Source organism: Triturus cristatus, chromosome 1_2 (assembly GCF_964204655.1).
Source record: "Triturus cristatus chromosome 1_2, aTriCri1.1, whole genome shotgun sequence".
Taxonomy (NCBI): Eukaryota; Metazoa; Chordata; class Amphibia; order Caudata; family Salamandridae; genus Triturus; species Triturus cristatus.
Window position 1 is genome coordinate 898,938,489 of NC_140580.1, and position 22,564 is coordinate 898,961,052.

At 44.7% G+C, this 22,564-nt stretch overlaps 1 protein-coding gene across 1 annotated transcript in view; it reads left to right on the forward strand.

Annotated features, from left to right (window-relative positions):
• The window catches only part of LOC146868260 (uncharacterized), a 136,736-nt gene that overhangs the window by 72,062 nt on the left and 42,110 nt on the right, over window positions 1-22,564 (forward strand). The window contains exon 2 of the mRNA XM_085609586.1: window positions 5,855-5,906. Within this exon, the coding sequence (XP_085465712.1) occupies window positions 5,855-5,906 (52 nt within the window). The remainder of the gene's footprint in view (window positions 1-5,854; window positions 5,907-22,564) is intronic.

Consider the following 22,564-nt stretch of genomic DNA (forward strand, 5'->3'; position numbering starts at 1 on the left):
TCTCTCCAAGAGCTATGGGGTGCTACAAGATATACAGTGCACACTGAGACGCCTGGAGGGGAAACTGAAGGGGCTGGAGAGGCAGATGGGACATGGGCAGACAGGGAAAGTGCATAGTGCATTTCGAGACACCCTAACAAAGTACGAAGCTGAGGTGCAACGTGAACTGAAGTTCCGTGGGAAATACTGGGTGGCCTGCAGATATGGTGAGGGGGAACGTCCTGGGAGAGCATTGGCGGAGGTGACGCGGCATCCTCGTTTTAGCACATACATATTGGAGGTGCGAGCCCCCGACGACACATTACAGCGGGATTCGTTGGGCATACTCGAAATGTTTGTTGAGCATTACAGCACGCTTTACACGTCTCAGAGAGGAGGGTCGCTTGAGCTGGAGGAATTCCTGGGGGAGGTCGCACTTGGTTGGCTTGGTGATGCGCAACGTGAATTCTTATGTCATCCATTCGAGGTAGACTAAGTGCGAGAGGCAATCATGCAGTTTAAAAACGGCAAAGCGCCTGGTTCGGATGGATTGCCGGCCGAATTTTATAAAAGCTACATTGACATCATGGCGCCAGTCCTCAAGGAAGTATATGAGGAATCCTTGGAAGCAGGCACGTTGCCACCCTCGATGAGGGAGGCAATAGTCACGTCATTGTTGAAGCCTGGAAAGCCCCCAGATTCTTGTGACTCATACAGGCCGCTTTCACTGATAAACTGCGATGCCAAGATACTGGCCAAAGTGCTTGCTAATCGCCTTTCCCTGCTGATGGAAAAACTTGTGCTACCGGACCAGTCAGGGTTTGTACCGGGCAGGTCAACGTCGCACAATCTTCGAACTCTGTTTTCCTTGATACAGACGGTGGACCCTGAGTTCCCACTGGCCGCGGTGTTTCTCGATGCCACCAAGGCATTCGACTCTGTGGAGTGGGACTATCTGTTCGGAGTCCTGCGGAGTATGGGCTTCCCTCGTTTGTACCTCTCTTGGCTCCAGTTATTGTATCATCAACCGAGGGCCCGTATACTGATTAATGGTAATTTGTCCCCCCCAATCGTCATCTCCAGGGGTACTCGACAGGGGTGTCCACTATCGCCCCTATTATTTGCACTTGCTGTAGAGCCTCTGGCTGCCCGACTGCGGCAGGTTCACAACGATAAGGCATTCCGCTGTTGTATGCGGCAGATATTGATATCGTTATATGCGGACGATATTACATTATACATTAGAGATCCGCAGAGTAATATCAATCCCATATTGCGGGAATTTATACGGTTTGGAAGGCTTTCCGGAGTGGGAATTAACTGGGGAAAGTCCCAGATGTTCCTGCTCACGTCGGCTGTGACTCCTTCCCCACTTGACATCCCGCTGGAATGGTGTCAGGGTGACTTGAGGTATCTTGGGATAAGGAGGAAACTATCCGGGCGAACTATGGCACGGCAATCGAGCGCCTCAAAACTAACATAACGCGCTGAATGGCGCTGCCCCTGTCCATGGCGGGTCGAGTGTCGCTCATTAAAATGGTGATACTTCCACAGTTTTTGTATCTATTCCTCAACATTCCCTATCACCCGGGACGATTCTTCTTCACCATGCTGTGCTCGGAACTCATACAATTGGTGTGGGGCGGTAAACAGTCGCGACTGAAGTGGTCTATACTAACCAGGCCATATGAACAAGGGGGGTTCGATGTTCCAGACCTTGAGGTTTATTTTTTTAATGTGCTCAAGCGCATTACGCCTATTACTGGGTGTATCCTCCGCGATACATGCCGCCAGTGGCGGTAGAGGACTGGCTTGCAAACCCTTAGTGGCCTCATATATGGTCCAGCGAACACGCAGGTGACGTCACCTACCACAATTACTAGTACGGTGGAGGCGTGGCGTCGCATAGCAGCCCTTTTAGATGTCTCATTCCTCTATTCTCCTAGGCTACCGCTCACATACCACCCGAACTTGACGTTGTTGCAGGAGAAAGGATTTCAAGATTTATGTAAGCAAGTACAGATCAGTACATGGGGGGGATCTTTTTCAAGAGGGAACCTTTCGCACATCTGCACAATTCTTGCAGGCAGAGACGCATACGCCGCTAGACGTCTTCTTATACGTGCGATTGCGACAGGGTATGAGATCGATACTTCCGGACTTCCCCCGGGAACCGGAGAGTTTAGAGCCATTGCACCGGATGTTACGATTTGCAGATGGCAGACACTTGGTGTCCAGGTTGTACACCACGATACGAGCGTATAAAGCAGGTGCCGACAGTTCGTCCAGGATACGATGGGAGGAGGAATTGGGGAGTGAAGTCACCGATGATCAGTGGCGATATTGTTGTCTTCAGACAGCGCAGATATCGGCTAGTAGCAGGTTCCGTGTAATACACTTTAAGTTCTTGCACCAGCTATACTATACGCCGGTTAAGAAGCTGCGTTTTAAACTAGCTGACAATGATTGCTGTGGGAGATGTGGACGGCCGGGCGCGGGGTTTCTGCATTTAGCCTGGGACTGTGAAAGAGTACGTGAATACTGGGAACAAGTGTTCACAGCATTAGAGGATATGATTGATACTCACCTGGCCAGAGATCCGATACTTGCGCTCTTGGGGCACACAGCACATATACCCACAAAATACAGAAAGTATGTTGCTATCTCTCTATTGCTGGCAAAGCAAAAAGTGGCCTGCAGATGGGGTAGAGGCCGGGCCCCGAAATTTAAGGAATGGTTGGCGGATATGGTATACTGCCAAGAACAGAGTAACACGTATGCTGAATTACAGCCACGGACCTCTCAACCCAAGGATATATGGGGGCCGCTGGTGGGATACCTCCTAACGCATAGTCCTGAGGGGGATGCTAATATGTCATGTCCGACTGCAGTTGAAGGGGGTGTTGAATCAACAGTGAGTCTATCTCTCGTTACATTGGATCTTTCCTTTTTGCCAGATAGGTATAGCCTGGATACTAGCCTAATAGGGACTCCTTGTGTGCCGCAGGACCCGAGAATATCAACAGGGCTCCTATGTGTGTGCGGTCCTCCTGCGTTGATTGCATAAGGTTTAATTTTTATTATTTGCTCTCCTGCGCCCTAGTCATTGACTGGACAGTATTATTGAACATGAGATACCATCCACGAGATATGTATTGTAGACTGCACACCATTTATTACAAATGCTTTACTAAACCTGCTGATAATGTGATGTTGATTTACTATGTAACTGTTTAAAATCCCAAATAAAGTTAAAAAAAAAAAAAAAATGTATCACACCCCACCATTTACATAAATATTTTTCCTCTTATACTGGCTATGAGGTTAGCTCTGACCCATTTCTGGAAATGCTTGTCCTGCCCCAATGCTGGAAGCACGACCGGCTTTAGGGCGGTGTGACCAGTTCAGCCACATGTGGAAATGACTTTTTGGGGGGGGGGTTGTATTTATAAATAAGTTTTGGTTTAAAAGCACACGAACGTCCTTGTGCATCAGGCAGTTTTCAGGCAACAATAACAATGTCAAGATAACTCTGGTGATTAATATTCATATTGGTGAGAGTTTTGAATTTTGTCTAGTGGCAGTTTTGGCTCAGCATAAAGTAGCGCAGAGGGTTAATGTGCCTGCTGCAAAGAACGCATACCATGCATGCAGATCACAGAACTGAATGTGAGTGAAATATGAGTAGCACTATAAAAAAAATGAAACATACGTACGTCAGAGAGAGGCTATGGAGAGATGAGGCGCACTGTTGGAGAGTGGTAGTGAGGGAATTCATGGTGGAGAAGGAGCTGCTCGAGCCAGCCTGGCTGGGAGTCTTAGTCCCCCCTCTCCGTCCCTCCTGATGTTCGGGTATAGTTGCGCCTCTGCCTCTTACTTTTCTTTTTTTTTTTTCTCCTTGATTTGATGTTTGGGCAAAAGTCGAACTGCTCTGGAACATTTCCAAACCTTCCTTATTTCATCTAAATAGTTCCTACTGAGCACACTAGCCCTTGAACGGCTAATCATGTAATTGATTTATTTGCCTGGGGAAAGGATGGGTGACCTTCAGCTCACCAGGCACTGTTTCAACTCTCTCATGCTTATCAGTGGCGTAATGCAAGATAATGGCACCTTCTGCAGAATGTGATGTGTGAGGCCCCAGAGTCTTCCATATCTCCCAGATATTCATTTGACTGGGCTGGTTGGGCCCCCCAAAGCAGGCGCTGCAGAGGCCTGTGTTACGCCCATGAAGCATCTGTCCAGTTCACCCTTTTCATGCAAGCTGAAAAAGCAGCATGTGTGGCCCAGGCTGAGAGATCCTGCGGTTGCTAATGTCTAGCTCTGACTACCTGTGGCGAGATGAAAAACGAGCATTGGAAATGCAATAGGTCTCGCATTTGTTGGAGTTGGAGCTATTGGCATTATAAATACAAATATGTTTTACCTATGCATCGATATGCCCTCCCCACCTTAATAAAATAAAGAACTCTGTTATGTTATTTAAATGTAGTAAACCTGCAATGGTGCCCTAGCACTGGGAGTGAAAATGGCAGTTCCGACTTCACATTAAAACAAGCAGTGTTGTGAGGATTCAGTACCACAGGCTGTCACTAGGTGTCCCTTGTGACCTCTTTTTGTCACATATGGTGCTGCACGCTGCAACATGACTAGGCAAAGGATATGGCATAGTCGTCAGAGCTGTCGACTGGTGAGCTGGGGATCCCGGTTCGAGTCTGCTATCAGGCTCAACATCCTGTGATAGGGGGCTGATTGTTTAATTTCCCCGAGCCCATGGCTAGGTGTGCTATATAAATAAAAGCATTTGTAAAGTAACAACAAAAATGAGGAAAACAGCATTGGCCTCAGAGGGGTGGTGGGGGCCTGCGAGCACAGGGAGATTAAGGGATATGATGCAACCAAAGCTGTGTTGTGGGAGAGGTGAGGGGGAGACACTGGAGATAAAGCAATGGCAAGCAAATGATACCAGAGAAGTTTCACTTTACAAGTAAACAGAACAGTTAATGAGCAAAGAGGCAGGCCAACTAAAAAAAAAAGTTTTCTCTAAGTATAAATAACCTGAACAGTAAGAACACATGTAAGAGGAGCAGTCCTCATGGGAGGATATACAATTCCAAAAGGAGGGACTACTAAGTGTATTCACCAATTAAAAGCCAGCATTTCCAAAGGACAGCAACAGGAACCAAAGAAAAAGATGGGTGTTTTTCAAGCCCATATCCTAGATACAGCATGTCTCGAAGAGACCGTGCCCGTGCTGCCAGGCATAATCCTAAAAAGGCATCTTTAAGGTTTTATAAATCAGTGTACTGGTACATCACCACTGATGTTATGGGCACCAGATATGAAGGATAATATGAATAAGAGCGCAAAATCATATGTGTGGGTTTGTCGCCACTTGTTAAACAAATGCAAGTGCTACGATTTTTCTGATTAGATTAAATGTCAACAATATGTGTTTTACTAATGAAATAAAAACACATTCAACTATTACTTGAGTGTAGAGTTGGTCCAGATATTTTATTTGTTGGTGCCTTTAGGTGAAAAGCCATCAAAATTGTTATAGAATATTTTTTACTTTTTCTCCACACCTCTGATGGCCATGCCCTCACACATACTGACTCTACTATGTATCTGCATCACTCCAATCTTATTTTAAACTATTAGCCGGCTTTATGTTCAGCGAAGAGGAATGCGTGACTTTCTTAAGACATTGAATTGTGAAAAGACAGATGCATCAATGTAGATAAAATATCTAGGGTGCATTAGAATTCATTGAAAAGTAAGTACATTAATAGCGATGTATTTTGTTTTAATTCGACCTTAAAGTGACCCTTTCAAGACTAACTTCATAATTTTCAATCTTATTCTATTCTAGGAACTTCAGATGCTTAGTAAGACATACAGCAACATCCGAATAATGCCTCTTGGTGAGTATGGCTAAATTTGTGAGGTGTGTTTCGTTGGACACAGCCTTCTGTTATTTGTGTTTTGACATCATCTCTCAAAGTTTTTCTGATCCTAAAGGAAAATCCATGATGGATAAACGTGGTGTTTCCTAAGGCCAGAGAGCAACTTAGAAGTGCTGAGTTGGGAATCTTGTGTTGGCACATCTAGTAATTTTTAATTTATAGGGATTTGAGGAATGTGTTCTGGTTTCTTTGTATTCAACTCACCTTTCTTGGAAGTGGAGTTTGCAGAGAGAAAGTTGGCATGATTTCCAGAAAGGTAATTAGGTTGTTTTCTAGAGGCATGTGCTACTGAAAACCTGTAGGGTGGGGGAAAAGTCTTCCACATGTTAGATTTTCACTGTTACTAGATCATTTCATGTAGGCTTAATAGTGAGTTCTCTATTATAACTGAAATGGGATTGAAGCCTTGGGGCACTGACTGCTCTACAGTGTGCTATGTGATAAGACAGGGCAGGACCACAATGCTCTTCCACCCCAAAAGGATGTGTCATTAATTTTATTTTTACAAAAATATCAGTGTCAAGAGGATATAGCCTTGTGCCGGTCCTGATAGCTCAGTGTATCTGTAACTCACAAAATCTGTTCTCATTGTGCTTCTGATGGTTCCCGGGAATGCTTGGTGCCAGGTTCATCATTTAGCGAGGGCTAAAGGCCTTATCATCTGAAGTTTGGATCCCTCTGCTGAGTCAACTGAAGATAATGGCTTGAAGCAAATACCCCTCATGTATGTATGGGTGCACTCTCAAGCATCACCTGTAGGCCTTGAAATGCAGAGATCTGTACTGTCATGGGACTTTGAAGTTTGGAGAGTGATGCGGCACCGTGGCTGTATTAAGGTGAACCTCTTAGAGGTGAGCGGTCCACGGAGGTGCCTTCTGCCTTCATTCGCCTCCTACCTTCAGTGCTCAATTTAAGCTTGTGGTTGCTGGTGGGGACCAGCACTTATTTTTCTAGACATTTGCAGAGTTCAACAGAGGCAAAAACAAACAGAACCGAAAGACAGAGATGAAAAAGACGGCAAATCCGGCACAAAGGGGGAAAGCAGGACCCTGCAAAAGCAAGAAAAAAGCAGGGTAGTCTGAGAATGGATTGAAGACTACCAGCCTTGGCATTGAGTGTGTTGACATTTAATTCGACCAGTCTCCGGCTTCTGAGCAGAGCTTCGGGCATCAGCCCTCTTTCATTAACAAATTAAACTCTGCCTACTTCTGATAGGTGGTAGTCCCTGCACACTTTTGAGACTGGTTCATACCTGGAAGGGCGATTTTTCTATGTGGAAAAATCTTGTGTGCATGAAGATCATTATCCCTGATACATCTTTTGAATTGAGCTGCCACCAACAATTATGCAGTGTGAGGTGCTGTATAGATCTGTGTGATACCATAAATGTGATGCTTGATTGTGCACCAAAGTGAATTGAGGGTTGAGGATGTCCATGCCTTACAGGATTGATTGTGACTCCCTGCTGGCATGGTGTCCTACAGTGGAGCACCCAATTTCTTCCTTGGGCGGCCTTTAGTGAGATCCATTGATACGCATATTCTAACCTAAGATGTGTGGCTCCTTGTTACTGGTAAACCCTGGAGATTACTGCTTAGATTTTGTTTTCATGGAGGTCTACCTAATGTTTTATGGTGGTGGGGCGTGCTGTACAGGCTTGACTGAAACCAATCAATCTAGTTGCTGTGCTTGGTGAAAGCAGACATATCTCTGTCTTCTCCTCTCCAGACTGCTATGGCCACCTCTGCCCCTAGGTCCTCTATCATGGTGCCAATATCGAAATCTGCAAGCAGAGCCCTGGCTACTAGTCCTTCCTAAACTATCAACCCCTTTGAATGCTGCTCTACTTAACAGAGTTTTTGGAAGGTGCACTGGGTTGCTCCTTTCTGCTTCTTCCATGGGACTAATGATGGTTCTTGGGAATCTTACAGGTGTCTAAGATTCCGTCTTCCACCAATCAGTCACCAGAGGTGAATTCTCCATACTGCTGTCAGAAATACAACCTCAAGAAAGAGCTTTGTCTTGTGGCAAATGACCTAACCCAACCAATCCTGGACAGGGTAGAATTGTTTCAGCCGTAACATCCTGAATACCACTTCATCCAATTAGCAGTTACCATCTCTGACCTTGAGCTAAACCTCTTTGATAAGCTGTAGCAGGATTGTGATAGTCTCCCACTTTCCACCACTCCCCCTTTGCCCCCCAACATCCAGCTCACTAGAATACATTGATGACCCCCCCAAAAACCATATAACAATAGCCAACAAAAGAAGCTGATCCCAGATACCCTGAGAAGGGGTAATTTCTTCAAAGGGAAAGAAATGATCCAGAGCAGCATGAGGAAGCATCTTGAACTTTCATCCTCATGCAAAGTTTGGAATCTGTTATGGAGTTTCTAGTGTATCCATAGTTCATCCTGAAGGATTTGAGCCTTCCTTGAATGTTGTTCAGGTTAAATCATGCCTATCCTTCTCCGCTGCGAGTTTTACCCCTGTGCACCCTCTTGCATCTTCTTACAAGGTACATCAATGAGTACTTGTGGTTTAAGCCTTTGTCTATTGTTCCCGTTGGTAGTGCCCTTCTTCTCTTTAATTCCCTTTTAGACTGCCTGGTGTCACCCCCTGAGTCACTTCTAATTTTTGCTTCCTTTACTTTGTCCCTTGCAGCAATATGTTTCCGGCCATTTAATCTTTTAAGACCTTTGTTAAAAACAGAAGTGAGTGTCCAATGTTCTTGCAGTTAATGCATTTCTTCCTATGGCTGGGAATAGATTTGAATTAGCCTAAATAGTGCTTGAACCACATATGTAGCATTGGCACAGAGAACCAGGAGCTTTTGATGATTTTCTTTTGAATGACTTGTCTTTGGCTTTAAATTTAAGGAGGCACTGACAACTTATGGACACAGAGAAAATACAGGAAAATTGAGATAAAAAAATACAACACATTACTAAAGAAATCTCGGGAAACCATGAATTTTGAATTGCTTATTGCGCCTTTTCCATGAACAGCCACGGTGTTCCCTGGCCCCTTTGTCATGCCTATGTGCGAATAAGCCGCCCTACAATCGTAAGGGGTCAGGACTGAAATATTTTAGTGCAGTTTATATTTTACTGCTTTCTTGTCAATCATCTATTATATGTTATGTTGCTCAGGTTCCTAATGGTATGTATGGTGTCTTCGTTAATGCTCCGTGGAATCTTCTCATATTCTGGGCATGGGAGGCTGGCGGGAAAAGGTTCCATGGGTGGCGTTTGAAAGGGATTGAGCCGAAGCTGGGAAACAACTTAGAATTATCAGATGGGGGTGAAACATTTTGACTGACTTGCCACTTATCTGCAAGAAAAGTAATGCTATATCACGCTCTTGCCCTGCTTTTAAAAGCAACCCTTCACAAAGAGTTTCCAAACATATCTTTCAAAAAGTACTTAGAATTAAAGGCATCCCTGTGCATGTTTGTGACAGGGAATAGGACTGGTCAGGGACCTTTGCTGACATAAAACGTCATATAAGTTGTGACAAGAGACTCAGTTTGAAATCTATTTCTTCTGTAGGTGACAAAAAGCCATGTTTTGTAGTGATTATAGTCGGACCAGGCCTTTTAAACTGGGTCATGTGAGAGGAAGCTAGTTGCCCACTCTCACTAAGATCTGTTGCTTATGGTGTACCTGGATTCCTAACAATAAGATGCTATGTGCTTCCGCATGTGCACTTCTGTTAGTAAAGTGGAGTGCAGTACATCAGTGTATGGGTGCACCACAGTGACCCAAGCCAGTGGGTCTGATTGGTAAAGGCCCTGGCCTGTTTATGTGCACAAGATGGAGGTGAGGTTGTGTCTCCCACTCTAAGTGTATTGCTGACATTCCTGAGACTGGAGAGAGGGAATTTGGGCACTGTCGAGGAGACAGGCTTCACCTTAGAAATTTGAAAAGGCCTTCCTGATATAGAGGGCTCCCAATTTTGCATTTCTAGAACTGCCATTTGGTGGATGGCAGCAGTGAAGGGCGGATTTCAGTTTCTATTTTCAGGGTGTGAACAGTTGTGAGAAGTAGTGCAACCCTTTGTCTCTTCCTGATCACTGTCCGATGTGGCTGCTGAAATTCAAGGTACAGGCTGCTCAGACCTCTGCGTGCCTCTGTTGTGGGTGCTCCTGTTTGAAGACAACCAAGCCTTTATCATGAGTGATGCTTCTGACAGTAAAGTCTGGATAACAGCCTGTAAAGGACATTTGAAAAGGCACACAAGTTGGCACTGAAATGGCAGACTGAGAATCCATATACCTGTCTGCTAACTATGTATAAAAGTGAAAGCAGGTGACCAACTTGTTACAGTTTCAAGTTTCTTTCAATAGAGGAGAAGGTACTCAGTAGACCACTGCACACCCAAGGGCTGGTGTCTGCCAGGCTGCCAGCTCCCTAGAGCTGTTGGGTCATCACCTAGAGCCCAATCTGAAGGAAAACATTGTTGACTTGTCCTTGAACCCAAGAAGCCCTACTAGAGGGAAGGGAAGCACCAACCCTTAAATAGGAGCTGACTGTTAAAAGGAGCTGTAGCCAATGACACTGGTGCAATAGAACGTCCACCAGAGACTCTAAACCTGAGATATCAACACAATCAAGAGTGCATTTTGATCTGAGAAGCTTTGTCGGTGGAACTGCAGCCTTGCCAATGTGTGCCAGGAAAATCTCCATGCACTAGCCCTGTCAGCACTGGCAAGACACTGGAGCCTGTCTGCCTGATTGCCTGGCCTGACTGAAGGAGAGATCTGTATCTGCCTCTGGCACCTGCTGTCTGCCGGAGAATGTTCACAGTGTGACTGCAGCACTGCTAGGTAATGCCATGTGGTTACGACTGCCTGAGGAAGTAAAGACTGCAATTTAGTGGTGCCTTCCCTGCGATTAGAAAACTACCCCAAACATGCCTAGGAGCAAGCCCTACTCCAAAGATCTGTGGGCCTCGCCTCTTGGTAGTACACGCTTGTGAGAATTGTGGTGTATTATGTGGAATGGTTTTGCGACCTTACAGTGTAATACACTTGCAAAAATGTCTTGGGTCTGGTCAGGCTCGTTTGGAAAACCTTTAGCTCACCCCTAGGTGGCTGTGGCTTTGAGCAGCAAAGCTTAAACAAAGGAACTAGTGTAAAGCATTTAGAAGCACCAAATAATGAAATAAGAAAGTCACTCAATACGAAACAAATCTGACCCCAGTGTATAAAATAAATTTTATTTTTATGAATTTGTATACACCAAGCTGACCAAAATACACCAAAGATATAGATTTTAAAGCAAAGTGTAAATCTTAGCTTTTTAGTCCAAAGTACAAACAAGCATTGGTAATCGTAACGTTTAAAAACTTTTCAAAAGTTGTGTTTGGCTACTTCAGCCTGAGTGGGGCATCCAATTCTAGCACGGAGAAGGTCACAGGGGCCACTAAGGAGTATTTGGACAGTTACCTGGTCACAAAGCAGCCTAAGGTCCAGTTCTACACTTAACATCAAGACTGCCATATACTTCAATCGAGTGGTCCTGATGCTGAGGATGCTAAAAGGTTGCTCTGGGTGCTGTGTGGTTGACGGAGGTGTCCTTGTGGTTATTCTGGGGTCAACAGGTAAGGTGGGGCGGATTTGGCCACATGGGTCAGTGTCCTTTGAAGTACTGTTTAAGCCAATAGGAGGAACACAGAGGATCCAGCTGTATTCTTTGGTGAACGCTGGTGTCTGTCTTTGGGGACCAATCTGGGCTCAGATGACCCTCCTGGGCCCAGCAACTCCTTGATGCAACTTTTGACCATCAAGCATTGGCCTCTTGGGTCATTCAGCGGCAGCCAGCAGTGATTCAAAGAACGTGGCTATTGACTTGCCAGAGTGGGCTTCTTCAGCTTTGATGGCCTTGATGTTGGTTCAGGGGGTCAGCCAACTGACCCTTGGAGTCACTTATTTTGTCTGGGGCTCAGGAGAGCTTTTTTCAGGAGCTCTAGGTACAGTCCTCACCTGGGCACCTTGGGATACCAAAGAGAGGTCCAGCAGGCGGTGCAGCCTCCCTTGCCAAGTCAAGGGTTCAGCAGGGCAGTCCTTCGTCACTGCTTTCTCCAGTTCTGTTGTGATATGAGGTTCAGGGTGCCAGAGCTGATATATTTATGTCCAAAAAGTGCCCTGGGAGGATGATGTGGTCACTAGCCAATGGGCTACTGGCATCCCTCCCTCCCTGTGACGACTTCTGGCTAAGTGTGGCATCTTGCAATCCCAGAGAGCACTATTCTTCCCACTCTGAAGATGTCTAAACCCTTCCTTGGGTGTTAGGAGCTTGGTAGCCCACCCTAGATGTGTGGCTATCTGTAGCCTCCATACCCATGGGAAAACCGGTTTGGTCACTGGTTCCCTCTCAGTGGGCCCGATTCACAAAAGTAATCTGAGTTAAGATTCCTAACTTTACTAATCCTAAACTGAGACAAAATCCTAACTTTATGACTTTCGCTAATTCACAAAAGGCATTTAAGAGTAGTAAAGTTAGGAATCCTCCTAGGAATTACTACTTTTGTGAATCGGGCCCTCTGTTCCCACCACAAACCTGTCTACCTCAACAATGGGGTAACACTTAAGGAGTGTAATTGCCATTTGCCCACCAAAGGCAGCTTCACCTTTGAAGCTCACCTTTTGGGCCAACACCCTGAGTGGCTTCTTGCAATGGGGAGGTAACACCTCTCCCTTTAGCAGGTGTCTCTTTTGTCTGAGTCTAGGAGTTGTTCACATTACTCCCTAGGGGAGAAAAAGGCTGTCCGGTGACCAGAAACTGTGCAAGGCCACTGGAAAACTGAGCAACAGAGTGGCAATTTTCCAAAACTTGGCTTTCCTTAGGAGTGACTTTAAGGGAAGAGGTGTGGTGCAGCGGCCAGGGAGGCTGACTCCGGAACACGGGGGCTCACGATTTGAACCCCAGCACTGGCGGCTGGTTAGCCCAGCACCTTGTGACTGGGCAATAGCTCGCTCAATCTTCCCGACGGCCCCCAGCCCCGGGACACCTCTCCGGAGGTAGCAGTGCGCTTTACAAATGCTGGTATTTCATTTATATTTCAAATTCAACTTGGGCATAAAGTCATAGGGAATGCTACGATTAATTTGATACCTTGAAGTACCCATTTTAGTAGTCCCATTCAGAAGTTAGCTGGACTAAGGTGTCAGTCTGTAAAACTGTATTAGCCAAAGGGGCTACTAACATCTCCACTGCAAAAACGATAATTTGGAATTTCTGTTTTTAGGACTTACTAAAAATATATGTCCTACTTAATAATATACAGCTCCCTGCCTTAGGTCTCCATAGGCCTTCCTTAGGGGAGACATATATAAAGTCGACATAGCAGTGTAAAACTACTCTTCCAGGCAGCGGTGGCAAGCTGGGAGTCTTTTTAAACGTTGTCACACACAGGGTGACACAACCAGTTCTGCAGCCCTAGGGGTGACACTTTGTCTTACATGCCCTGGGCGCCACATACTAGAGACTTATAAGTAATCAGCCTATGCTAATTGGGGGTAGCCAATTCAACATACATTTTGTACTGGGTTAGAACACTGGAACTGAGGTCTGGCTAGCAGGGCTCAGTGCACACTGAGTTCTAAAACCAGCAGTATCAGTCCAAAACCTTGGGGATGATCATGGAAAAAGAGGCATTGGCTTACAAGGATGAAGAAAGTGTCTGGCAGCTGTGAGGCCGAAGATCTCTGCACCCGATCAGGGTACTTCCACAGTGACTCAGGTTGTCACCTGGTAGTGTTGCTGTTGACAGAGTCCCACAGCTAGAGAAGCATACTGTCACTCACCTTCACCTTGGGAGGCTGGACTGAACCTACTAAATCGCTATGGCCTGCTCGCGCTGAGCGTTTGTACCCAGAGGAAGGCTTATGCCAGAAGTATCTGATTCTGCTGCAGCATTGCTGTGCAACTGGAAGATGCTCGCCTTTAGCAGGACTGTTGCATATTGTGCGGGGAAGGTCCCACCCACCGCCAGGAAGCGCACCACCACAGGAAGGTTCAACATGATCCCCCCCTAGACATGCCACCAAAGACATGTGAGAGACTCAAGCAAACCTAGAGCCATTGACAGTATGCCCTGAGAGAATTTGGTGGAGAGATCTGCAGCCATAATAGAGACTATGCCACATTGTTCCTGAGAACTAGTACCCTGAGAAAAAGAGAGGAAGTGTGGGTATAATAGCAAGATGGCAAGGAGAGTCCCACTTCGAAGCTTAAGAGACTCACACCTATAATTTGGGTGTTCCACAATTATTGTAGTTCCTAGTATTTTGCTTTCTTTCTAATAAAGTACTTGTCTTTGCTGGACATTCATCTTATTGTGCTGCAGTGTGTGATGTTGAGTGTTGATCCTGAGAAACCCCACAAGGACCTCCATGAGAAGCCTGTGACCGCACCCATTGCTACCTCTGCGAGTGAAGTGGGGGAAAAGGTTGTAGTTGGCCCAGTTTGCAGAGCTTTAGTAGAAAAGGCCCTGGGAAAGCAGTGGCAAATGACCCCAGCCCTCATACACACGGTCCAGTAGTCCACCCAGGCCTTTGCCTCCCAAACAGGGTCTGATAGGCGTCTTACCTTACAATTTGAGGGCTGTATGCCAAATAGAATACTGGGGTTTGGTTTGTGCACTAGGCACATAGTGAAGCTCATGAGGGCAACAGCTCAAAGCATACTCTTGATTTTTCTGCGAATGCCCCTGTATTTAATATATGCAAACAGAGAAGCCTAAATATTAACTAGCGATCACTGAGTATTCCCTTACACATGCTGCTTACAAACCAAACATTGCGTAAATGCCTTTGTGTGTTTTAGGCAATTTTAATTTTCGCCTAGCAAAATGGTTCCATTGACTACAGGCACCTGGATCTGGGATCATGTACATTGACTCACCTTCACCTTCTTCTCACTAAAGTCCCTTAACAGGCAAACAAACTTGTGCTAAAATAATACCCTCTACTAATGGGCAAAGGCTACATTACTGAAAACCTCTCCCAGCCAGATACTTAATGTTGGTGAATTACTCTTCGAATCCCTTGGATATCCCGTGTGCCATTCCTCTTTTTATTCATGACCATTTTATATAGCTTTCCCTGCCCTTACCATCACTTCCCAGGAAGGGGGCTTTATCTGTAATAATTGTGTGGCTGATGAAGCCTGTTTATCCTTTGCCACCACCCCTGTCCTTGAAGGAATCCACATAAGACTTATTCAGACAGATTTTGTTGGCAATAAGGTTGTACTTTCCTTTATACATCTGGAATGTAGTAGTCCTACTACCATCTAATTATTCCTAAATTAATACCTTTGCGAGTGCCAACAAATCCTCAGCAAACTTCCTTGTGGCAAATTACCCGGGAGGCTTGTCTTACCTGTATATTCCTCTACTGATCTGAAAAAACGTTTCCACTTGCTCAATAACCTACATTCTCTGGCAGGAAGGCTCTTCTTGGGAGAGCGTGCCAAGAAAATTTCTCTAGATTGCTCATGGACCCCACCCCTCCAGGTGTATTATAGTATGGAAAAAGTCTGCGTTCCACTAGAACTGTAACCTCTGCTTGGCCTTTTTACCTTCATCCTTGAAGGGCAGAAGGTCTGCTGGTTGTTTCTTAAAATACCCTCAGACCGTAATGTGTCTTTACTTCCTCCTAATGACTCCCTCTTTCTAGAGTTGGAAGTATGCGCAAACCAAGATGGCCACTGCGCTATAAGCTCCATCACCTACCTGCTGCACTACGATCTCTTTACAACGTGTGATATCTCTTTGACTTTTCTGTAGATGGTGACTTGGTCCTTAATCCTCTGGGACCATTTTAAGCTGTTTTTCAGGCCATTTTGTCCTGAAGGGGGTGAGATTCTAGCTCCGGCCAGAGCACTTCTCGATCTCCCATCAGAAAGCGTCTCCTCAGAAAGAGGCTTCCTGAGGAGGCAGTTACAACCATTCCCACTTTATTACCGCCAGCTCCTTTTTAAAGGGATTATACAGATATCTTTTCAGTTGAATCCTCCTTTATTACTTGACTTCCATCTATTAAAGGGATTGTTGTGTGCCGAGATTGCCTACTTACTGTTATTTCTGCCATTTCTACAATCTGTATACTAAATGACTATTTAAAAAAAGCATTTGGAAGTCTTCACACTTTATGACGGGAAGCTACTAAAGGAGTATGTGAACGTAACCAAAACTATGGTAATTAGCAAAAAAAATATAAAGCAGAAGTCTTGGTTTTTAAACAACAAGCTCATTGAAGGGACCAGAGAATATAAATTCCTAGGATTCATATTTGATCTTAAAGGATCATTTCTAGTTGATAAGCAGTATATCCATGTGAAGGCCCAAACACTACTATCTGCATTCATAACTCTCTATAAAACTTTGAAGGTGCCACTATTAGATCCAATAGTGAAGACAAAGTTTTCAACAACAATAAGCTATGGAACAGAAGCCCTGTGTGGCACTGATGCCATTCTACTTGATAGAATCATGATAAAAACGTATAGGCAATTTTTTAGGCTGCTGAGATCAGCCTCTCTACTGTTCAATTAAAGTTTGGATAAATAAATCAAGCCATAGATAGGCAAGAGGCTATTTAATCTTTTGTTACAAGCTTAAATGAACAAAGTCTGACTCTTTGCTTTGGGATAACTGATGCAGAGTAATCCGAATGCTGCAGCTTGTTTATATTTAGAGCGAGCATTAACAAGATTGGGAGAGTGAGACCTTTGGAATGCCCCAGTCTCTGTACAAGGTTTTAAGAAATACATTAGCAGGAATATGAAAGCATTATCGCACTTACACGATCACTCGCTAAGGAAGATTTGATGCACCGAGATGGCAGGACTGTTGATACCGAGATAGGGCAGCCATCTATATTAACAATCATGATTGAAATTTTGTTTCTCAAACGATATACATTTTTTACACAAGATTTAAAAAGCCCTGAAGAAGAGTATCTTACATTGAAACATGTGTTGGCTGTTGTGTGAAGCTCTAATAAAGACTGATTTTTACAAAAACTTGGATATAATTGGAAGTGATTTTGTCATAAATAACAACTATCCAATGAATGTGGATGCTACTCAGAAATTCTTGCACCTCCAAATAGGTTGATACATATTTATTTGAACTCAGACCGTGGAGTGCGGTCTTGGGGGTATTTGCGCTGGTCCTGAGATCCCTTAACCCCATGCCTTCTATTTGGTAAAATGGTTATTACTCCCCAAATACTTTACACATAATCTATGTCACCTTTTAGATTTTCCTCCAGTCTGTTTAATAAGTTGTATCAGTTAATAAAACATTGTTTAAACTATACCAACCATTAAATTAAACTTTGGTATTGGTCCACCTAAGTTTAAGAAATACTGTAAGTCTTTTCTCATTGCACAAAGTTCATTATAGTTTCAATCTTAATCCTTTGTCAACTCCTAAATGGCTTCTATTAGATATAACCTTTTACATCCATTTACTTTACCTGCATTTCTCACCATGGTCAACATTAAAATTGGTAAAATGTCACCTATCATTGCTGTTGCTAAAATTCCATTCCTCTCCTCTCCTCTCATGATGAGTTTACCGTCAACATTAAAACTTAATAAAAATATCTCCTTTTGGATTCAGGCAGGTATATTTTATATCCGTGATATTTGCCAAGGAGATACTTTCTAGTCTGTTAGTGACTTAAGGACTAAATATCACCTCCTGCAATCAGATCTTCCTGAATAGGAATTGCTATGTAATTCCATTCTTAATGCCTATCTTGATTACAAACCCTCTGCTAAAATATTGGTGCGGAGCTATGTGTAGGCATTTTTAGTCTGTCAGGTCACATAGCTTCTACAATCAATAAGAAGCTTAATAATCACTACCCTTTTAGTAATATAGCAAACCAATGGAATCCTGATCTTGATGCCCCACCATCTATTGTTCAAAAGAAAGCTGTTTGGTTTGGTTACGTAATATTTCTAGTTTTTTCCCAGCTTCTCTTATACAAGCAAATGGTTATTTCTTACACAAATGTTTTTGGACTCCAGTTAAATTGTTCAAAGTCAAATTAATTTACACATCAGCATGCTGGCATTGTAAAAATAGTTTGGGTACTTTAAAACATAGGCTTTACGACTCAATTATTTACAATTTTTGGACTGAGGTATGGAACATTATTGAACAGCTTTTTAGCTTGCACCCTTACTTATCATTTTATATAATTATTTGTAAATTCAATGCTATCAAACACCAACTTTCTCGGTAAGCTATTTGATTTTATTATATCCACCAATATTAAATCAATTCATTTAATTGGAAAGAGGCTAATTTGCTATCTTTTAGTGGTTAGTGAGAATGGATTCTTCTTCTTAAACTCTGTCACTATTCTCTTTTCAAACCACATTAAGGCTCCTCCACCTTTGTTTCTAATATGTTGCTGACTCTTGATTCCTACATTATCAACTGTATTTCAATATATAATACTCTCACTTTATTACCGGGTTGTACAATGGCACAATACATTCAATTACTTTGCATGCCTTTCACGCGCATTTTTTAGTGTGCATGTTTTTACCGCGAATATGAATTTACAATGCATGCCAATACCATGCATTGTTATTAGATTTAAAAACAATTGTTTTTAGATTTAAAAACAATGTATTTGTTGGGGGAGACCCACCCCCCCCCCCTCCCCCAACCTTCTTTAAATGTGTTGTATTGGCATGCGTTGTAAATGCATATTCGCTGTAAAAATATGCCTGGTAAAAATGTGTGGTAAAGGCACAATGAAGAAAAAACCTCATTGTAAAGGCTGTTTCCCTTATTACCCTACCTATTACTGTAATTGCCCTTTTAATTAGTAAAGAAACCAACCATGTTACTTTTTCTAATATGTCTATGTAAGTTACCAATATTATATTTATATTGCATTTACATGGATCTACTCCTCATTGTTAAGGTACTATTTTTTGTATGTCTTAAATTGTATGTTATGCCTATTTTTAATAATATGAGAATTTCTGAACTGAAAAATATCTCCCTCTCTCTGTCTCGATCACGCCTGCCATCTCTTTCTTTCCTCTCTGCCACAGTCTTACGTTCTTTTTCTTGGTTCACGCTATGTCTTCTTGTGGGCATGACAACCTTCCTGTTGCTTTCCCTGGTGCTTTATTCTAAGGATCCCATAAATATGTATGTATGTCTGTATGTATGCGAGTGTGTATATATATCTTTGTGAATGTGTATGTGTATATATGTATATGTGTGTATATGTGTGTGTATATGTGATTATTTATATATATATATATATATATATATATATATATATATATATATATATATATATATATATATATATATATATATAATCTTCACAAGCTGCTCTGCCCTCTGGAAGTATCGCATGGGGCTGGCCGTGGAAACCAGCTTGCAATCAATCCTCCAATGACCTCATCTAATCAGAAATATCAAAGACGCACGCTCAGGATATCAGCAACCAATTGCTTATTGCAGACAACTCAAAACTGTTCTGTAGCGTGTTTTGGCCCTCAGACCTTGCTCATGCTTACTGGATCAAATGCTAACCACGACCATATATTTGAGTAGTAACAATAGAAAGTGGACTGTCACAGTACCACCTTTTGGGTGCCATATTGGAGTGTTGCCTCGATCAAATTTAAATAAGTAAGTGCAATAATTTTGATGATGAAAAGAGCAAAACCACCAAAGGAATTTGCAAGTCTCTGTAACATTACACAGTGGCAGTATGTTAGAAAGGGGATTTCCGGTTGGCTAGGGCAAGCGCCTAAGCCAGGCAGAAACCACCACTCTAGTCAGGGCAAGGGAGTTACACACTGAAGATAACCCCTGCTCACCCCCTTGGTAGCTTGGCACGAGCAGTCAGGCTTATCCCAGAGGCAATGTGTAAAGCGTTTGTGCAACACACTCACACAGCAGCGACAAACTAGGCACACCACAAAAGAAACTCCACACAAGGTTATATAAAAAAGATAGCCTTTGTATTACTCATAAACACATTAGGCCATAATCACAATTATACACGGTGCCAACTGGCACCAGGTAGTATTTTACAGGGGATTATATACAGGACAAGGCCAATAGGGCCACTGTCAGAACCATCAGAACCTGGTAAGTAATAAAACAACCAGTACTTACTGGTACATACACTCTGCATAAATCACATTAGGTTTCACCCACATTATGCAGTATCACTTTAGGCATAAACACTGGGCATAAACATGTTATGCATCATCACATTAAGCAAGGCACCACAGTAACACTGGTAAGGTGCATTAATCCTCTCAGGGCCTTGCACCCCACGAGTCAGTGTTCCTAAGCGGGGGCCCTGTCCTGTGTTCGCCCCACAATACCCCCTTAGAGCAAACTTGCCCTCACAAGGCCTTCAAACTGGCCCGCCTGGCTACCAATGTAGCCCCAACAACGTGCACAAAGTAGAAGGGTCAGGATGCAACTCACCCTGGTCTCCTTAAACAAAAGAATGCCCCCACATTGCAGCTGCCCGTAATTAGGCCATGCAGCTGTGTGCAAAATCAGCACCAACAGTGCCTAGGGAGCCCCTCCTTGCCGGGGCTCCTCTTACCTGGCTTCTGATGCCTCAAATAGGCACCCGCAGTGCCCTGCACCAGCCCCACTCACCGGGGCCTTCCCAGACTCTGTCTGGTCTTCTCGTTGCCACAAGCACCAGGGCCGTCTCCTCACCTCGCGCTGCATACTCCGGCAGCTTCCTGGCCACAGCAGAGTCTCCTTCTTGCAGTTGGGGCGCGGCCCCCAACCAGGCCTCCTCTTGTCTGGTGTCCGCTCTACTTTGTGGCTGGCCCTGACTTCCGAGGGCCTAGCTCCGCCTTGATTGGTCTGCGGAATGCGAACGTGGCCCCACCCACAAGCAGGCAGTTTTCTGACTTGCTACATGCTGTTAGACGTACGGCGGCTCTGGATGAAAGCAAAATGCGGGGTGGGCTCCTGCCTGGATTTCCTCTGCCCTGGGCACGCCCTAGGCCAGGCTTTCCTCGCCTGACTTCCTGTTGGAGGCTGGAAGAGCCCAAGAGGCTTCATCTCTCCTGCCAGCCGGCCTGCCTTCAACCAGGCAATCTCTGCCTGACGCCCGCCAGCGGCCGCAACGGTCTGTGACTCCTCTCCGAGGCACAGAAATGTGGGGTAAACTCCCGCTTTACTTCCAGGCAGCGCGGGGGAATCTCCATGCCGGGATTCCCTCGGAACACTTTTGCAGCATAACGCTGCCGGCCTCAAGACCCCTGGGGCACTCCCCACGTCCTCTCTGGTCTGGGCAGTGCCCTGCTCGCACCGAGTGCACTCTCCAGGACACGTAGTCCACAGTTATCAGGGGCAGAGCTGGGCACAGGCAGGCCAGCACGTCGGGACCCCCAGGAAGTAGCAGCTCGGTCCCACGGCGGTTCCTCCTGTCGCCCAGCAGTCCCTTGCCCCAGAACTGGTACCAGCAGGAACCCAAGCACACTCACATGGGGTCACAGCCCCAATATTTATACTCCATTTGTCTTTGTTTTGCCCTGGCACAGGGCTTGGAGAACCAGTCCCAACTGGTTCTGGGGGGTACTGAAGCACTTTCTATACAGTGCTCACACCCTCCTTTGTCAGGTTAAGCCCTGGCCCCAGACACACCACAGGGGGGCGGAGCCAGCATTGAAAAAGGCAGGCACAAACCTATTCAGAGTCAGGGGCTACTCCTCCCACTACTCCAAATGCAGATCTGCCTGTTCAGCCTAGCGCTGACTCACCCTGCCCCTCTGGAGCCACACACCTCGCCAGCCCCTGTCACTTCAGAGCCAGACATGCAATACACATCAGGTAAGCACAAAGACACATAGCACACAGAAATGCCAACTTCTAAAAGTGGCATTTCTAAAATAGTAATAATTAATCTGCACTCACCATTACGCAGCATTTATTATTACAATTCCAAACATACCAAAGTTGACCGTGCTGCTCTTCTTATATCAGGAATTACCACTGACACACATATCTGGGAATACCCAATGCATTCCTATGAGAGGGCAGCCTCGCAGCAGGGAGAAATCAAAATGGCTGTTTGTCACTACCAGGACAAGTCACACAATTAAGGTACATGTCCTACCTTTTACCTACAATGCACCCTGCCCATAAGGCTAGCTAGGGCCTACCTTAGGGGTGACTGATATGTAGAAAAAGCGGGTCAAAGACATGGCACCCACTTTATGTGCCACGTCACAGCGGCAGTAAACTATGCGCACAGGCCCTGCAATGGCAGAAGCCTGAGGCAGGTTTGAAAGGCTACTTTGGTGGGTGGTGCAACCAGCGCTGCAAGCCCACCAGTAACATTTAATTTACTGGCCCTGGGTATCTGAGATACCCCTTTACAAGGGTCTGAGAGGTAAATTAAATACGCCAAACAGGTGTAGCCCAATCTTACCATGTTTACCACAGAGAGCACACGCTCTTTACACTGGACAGCAGTGCTAAAGTGCCCAGAGTCCTAAAACCACCAACACCAGGTCAGAAAAAAGACTAGGAGGAAGGCAAAAGTTTCAGGGATGACCCTGCAAAAAGGGCCAAGTC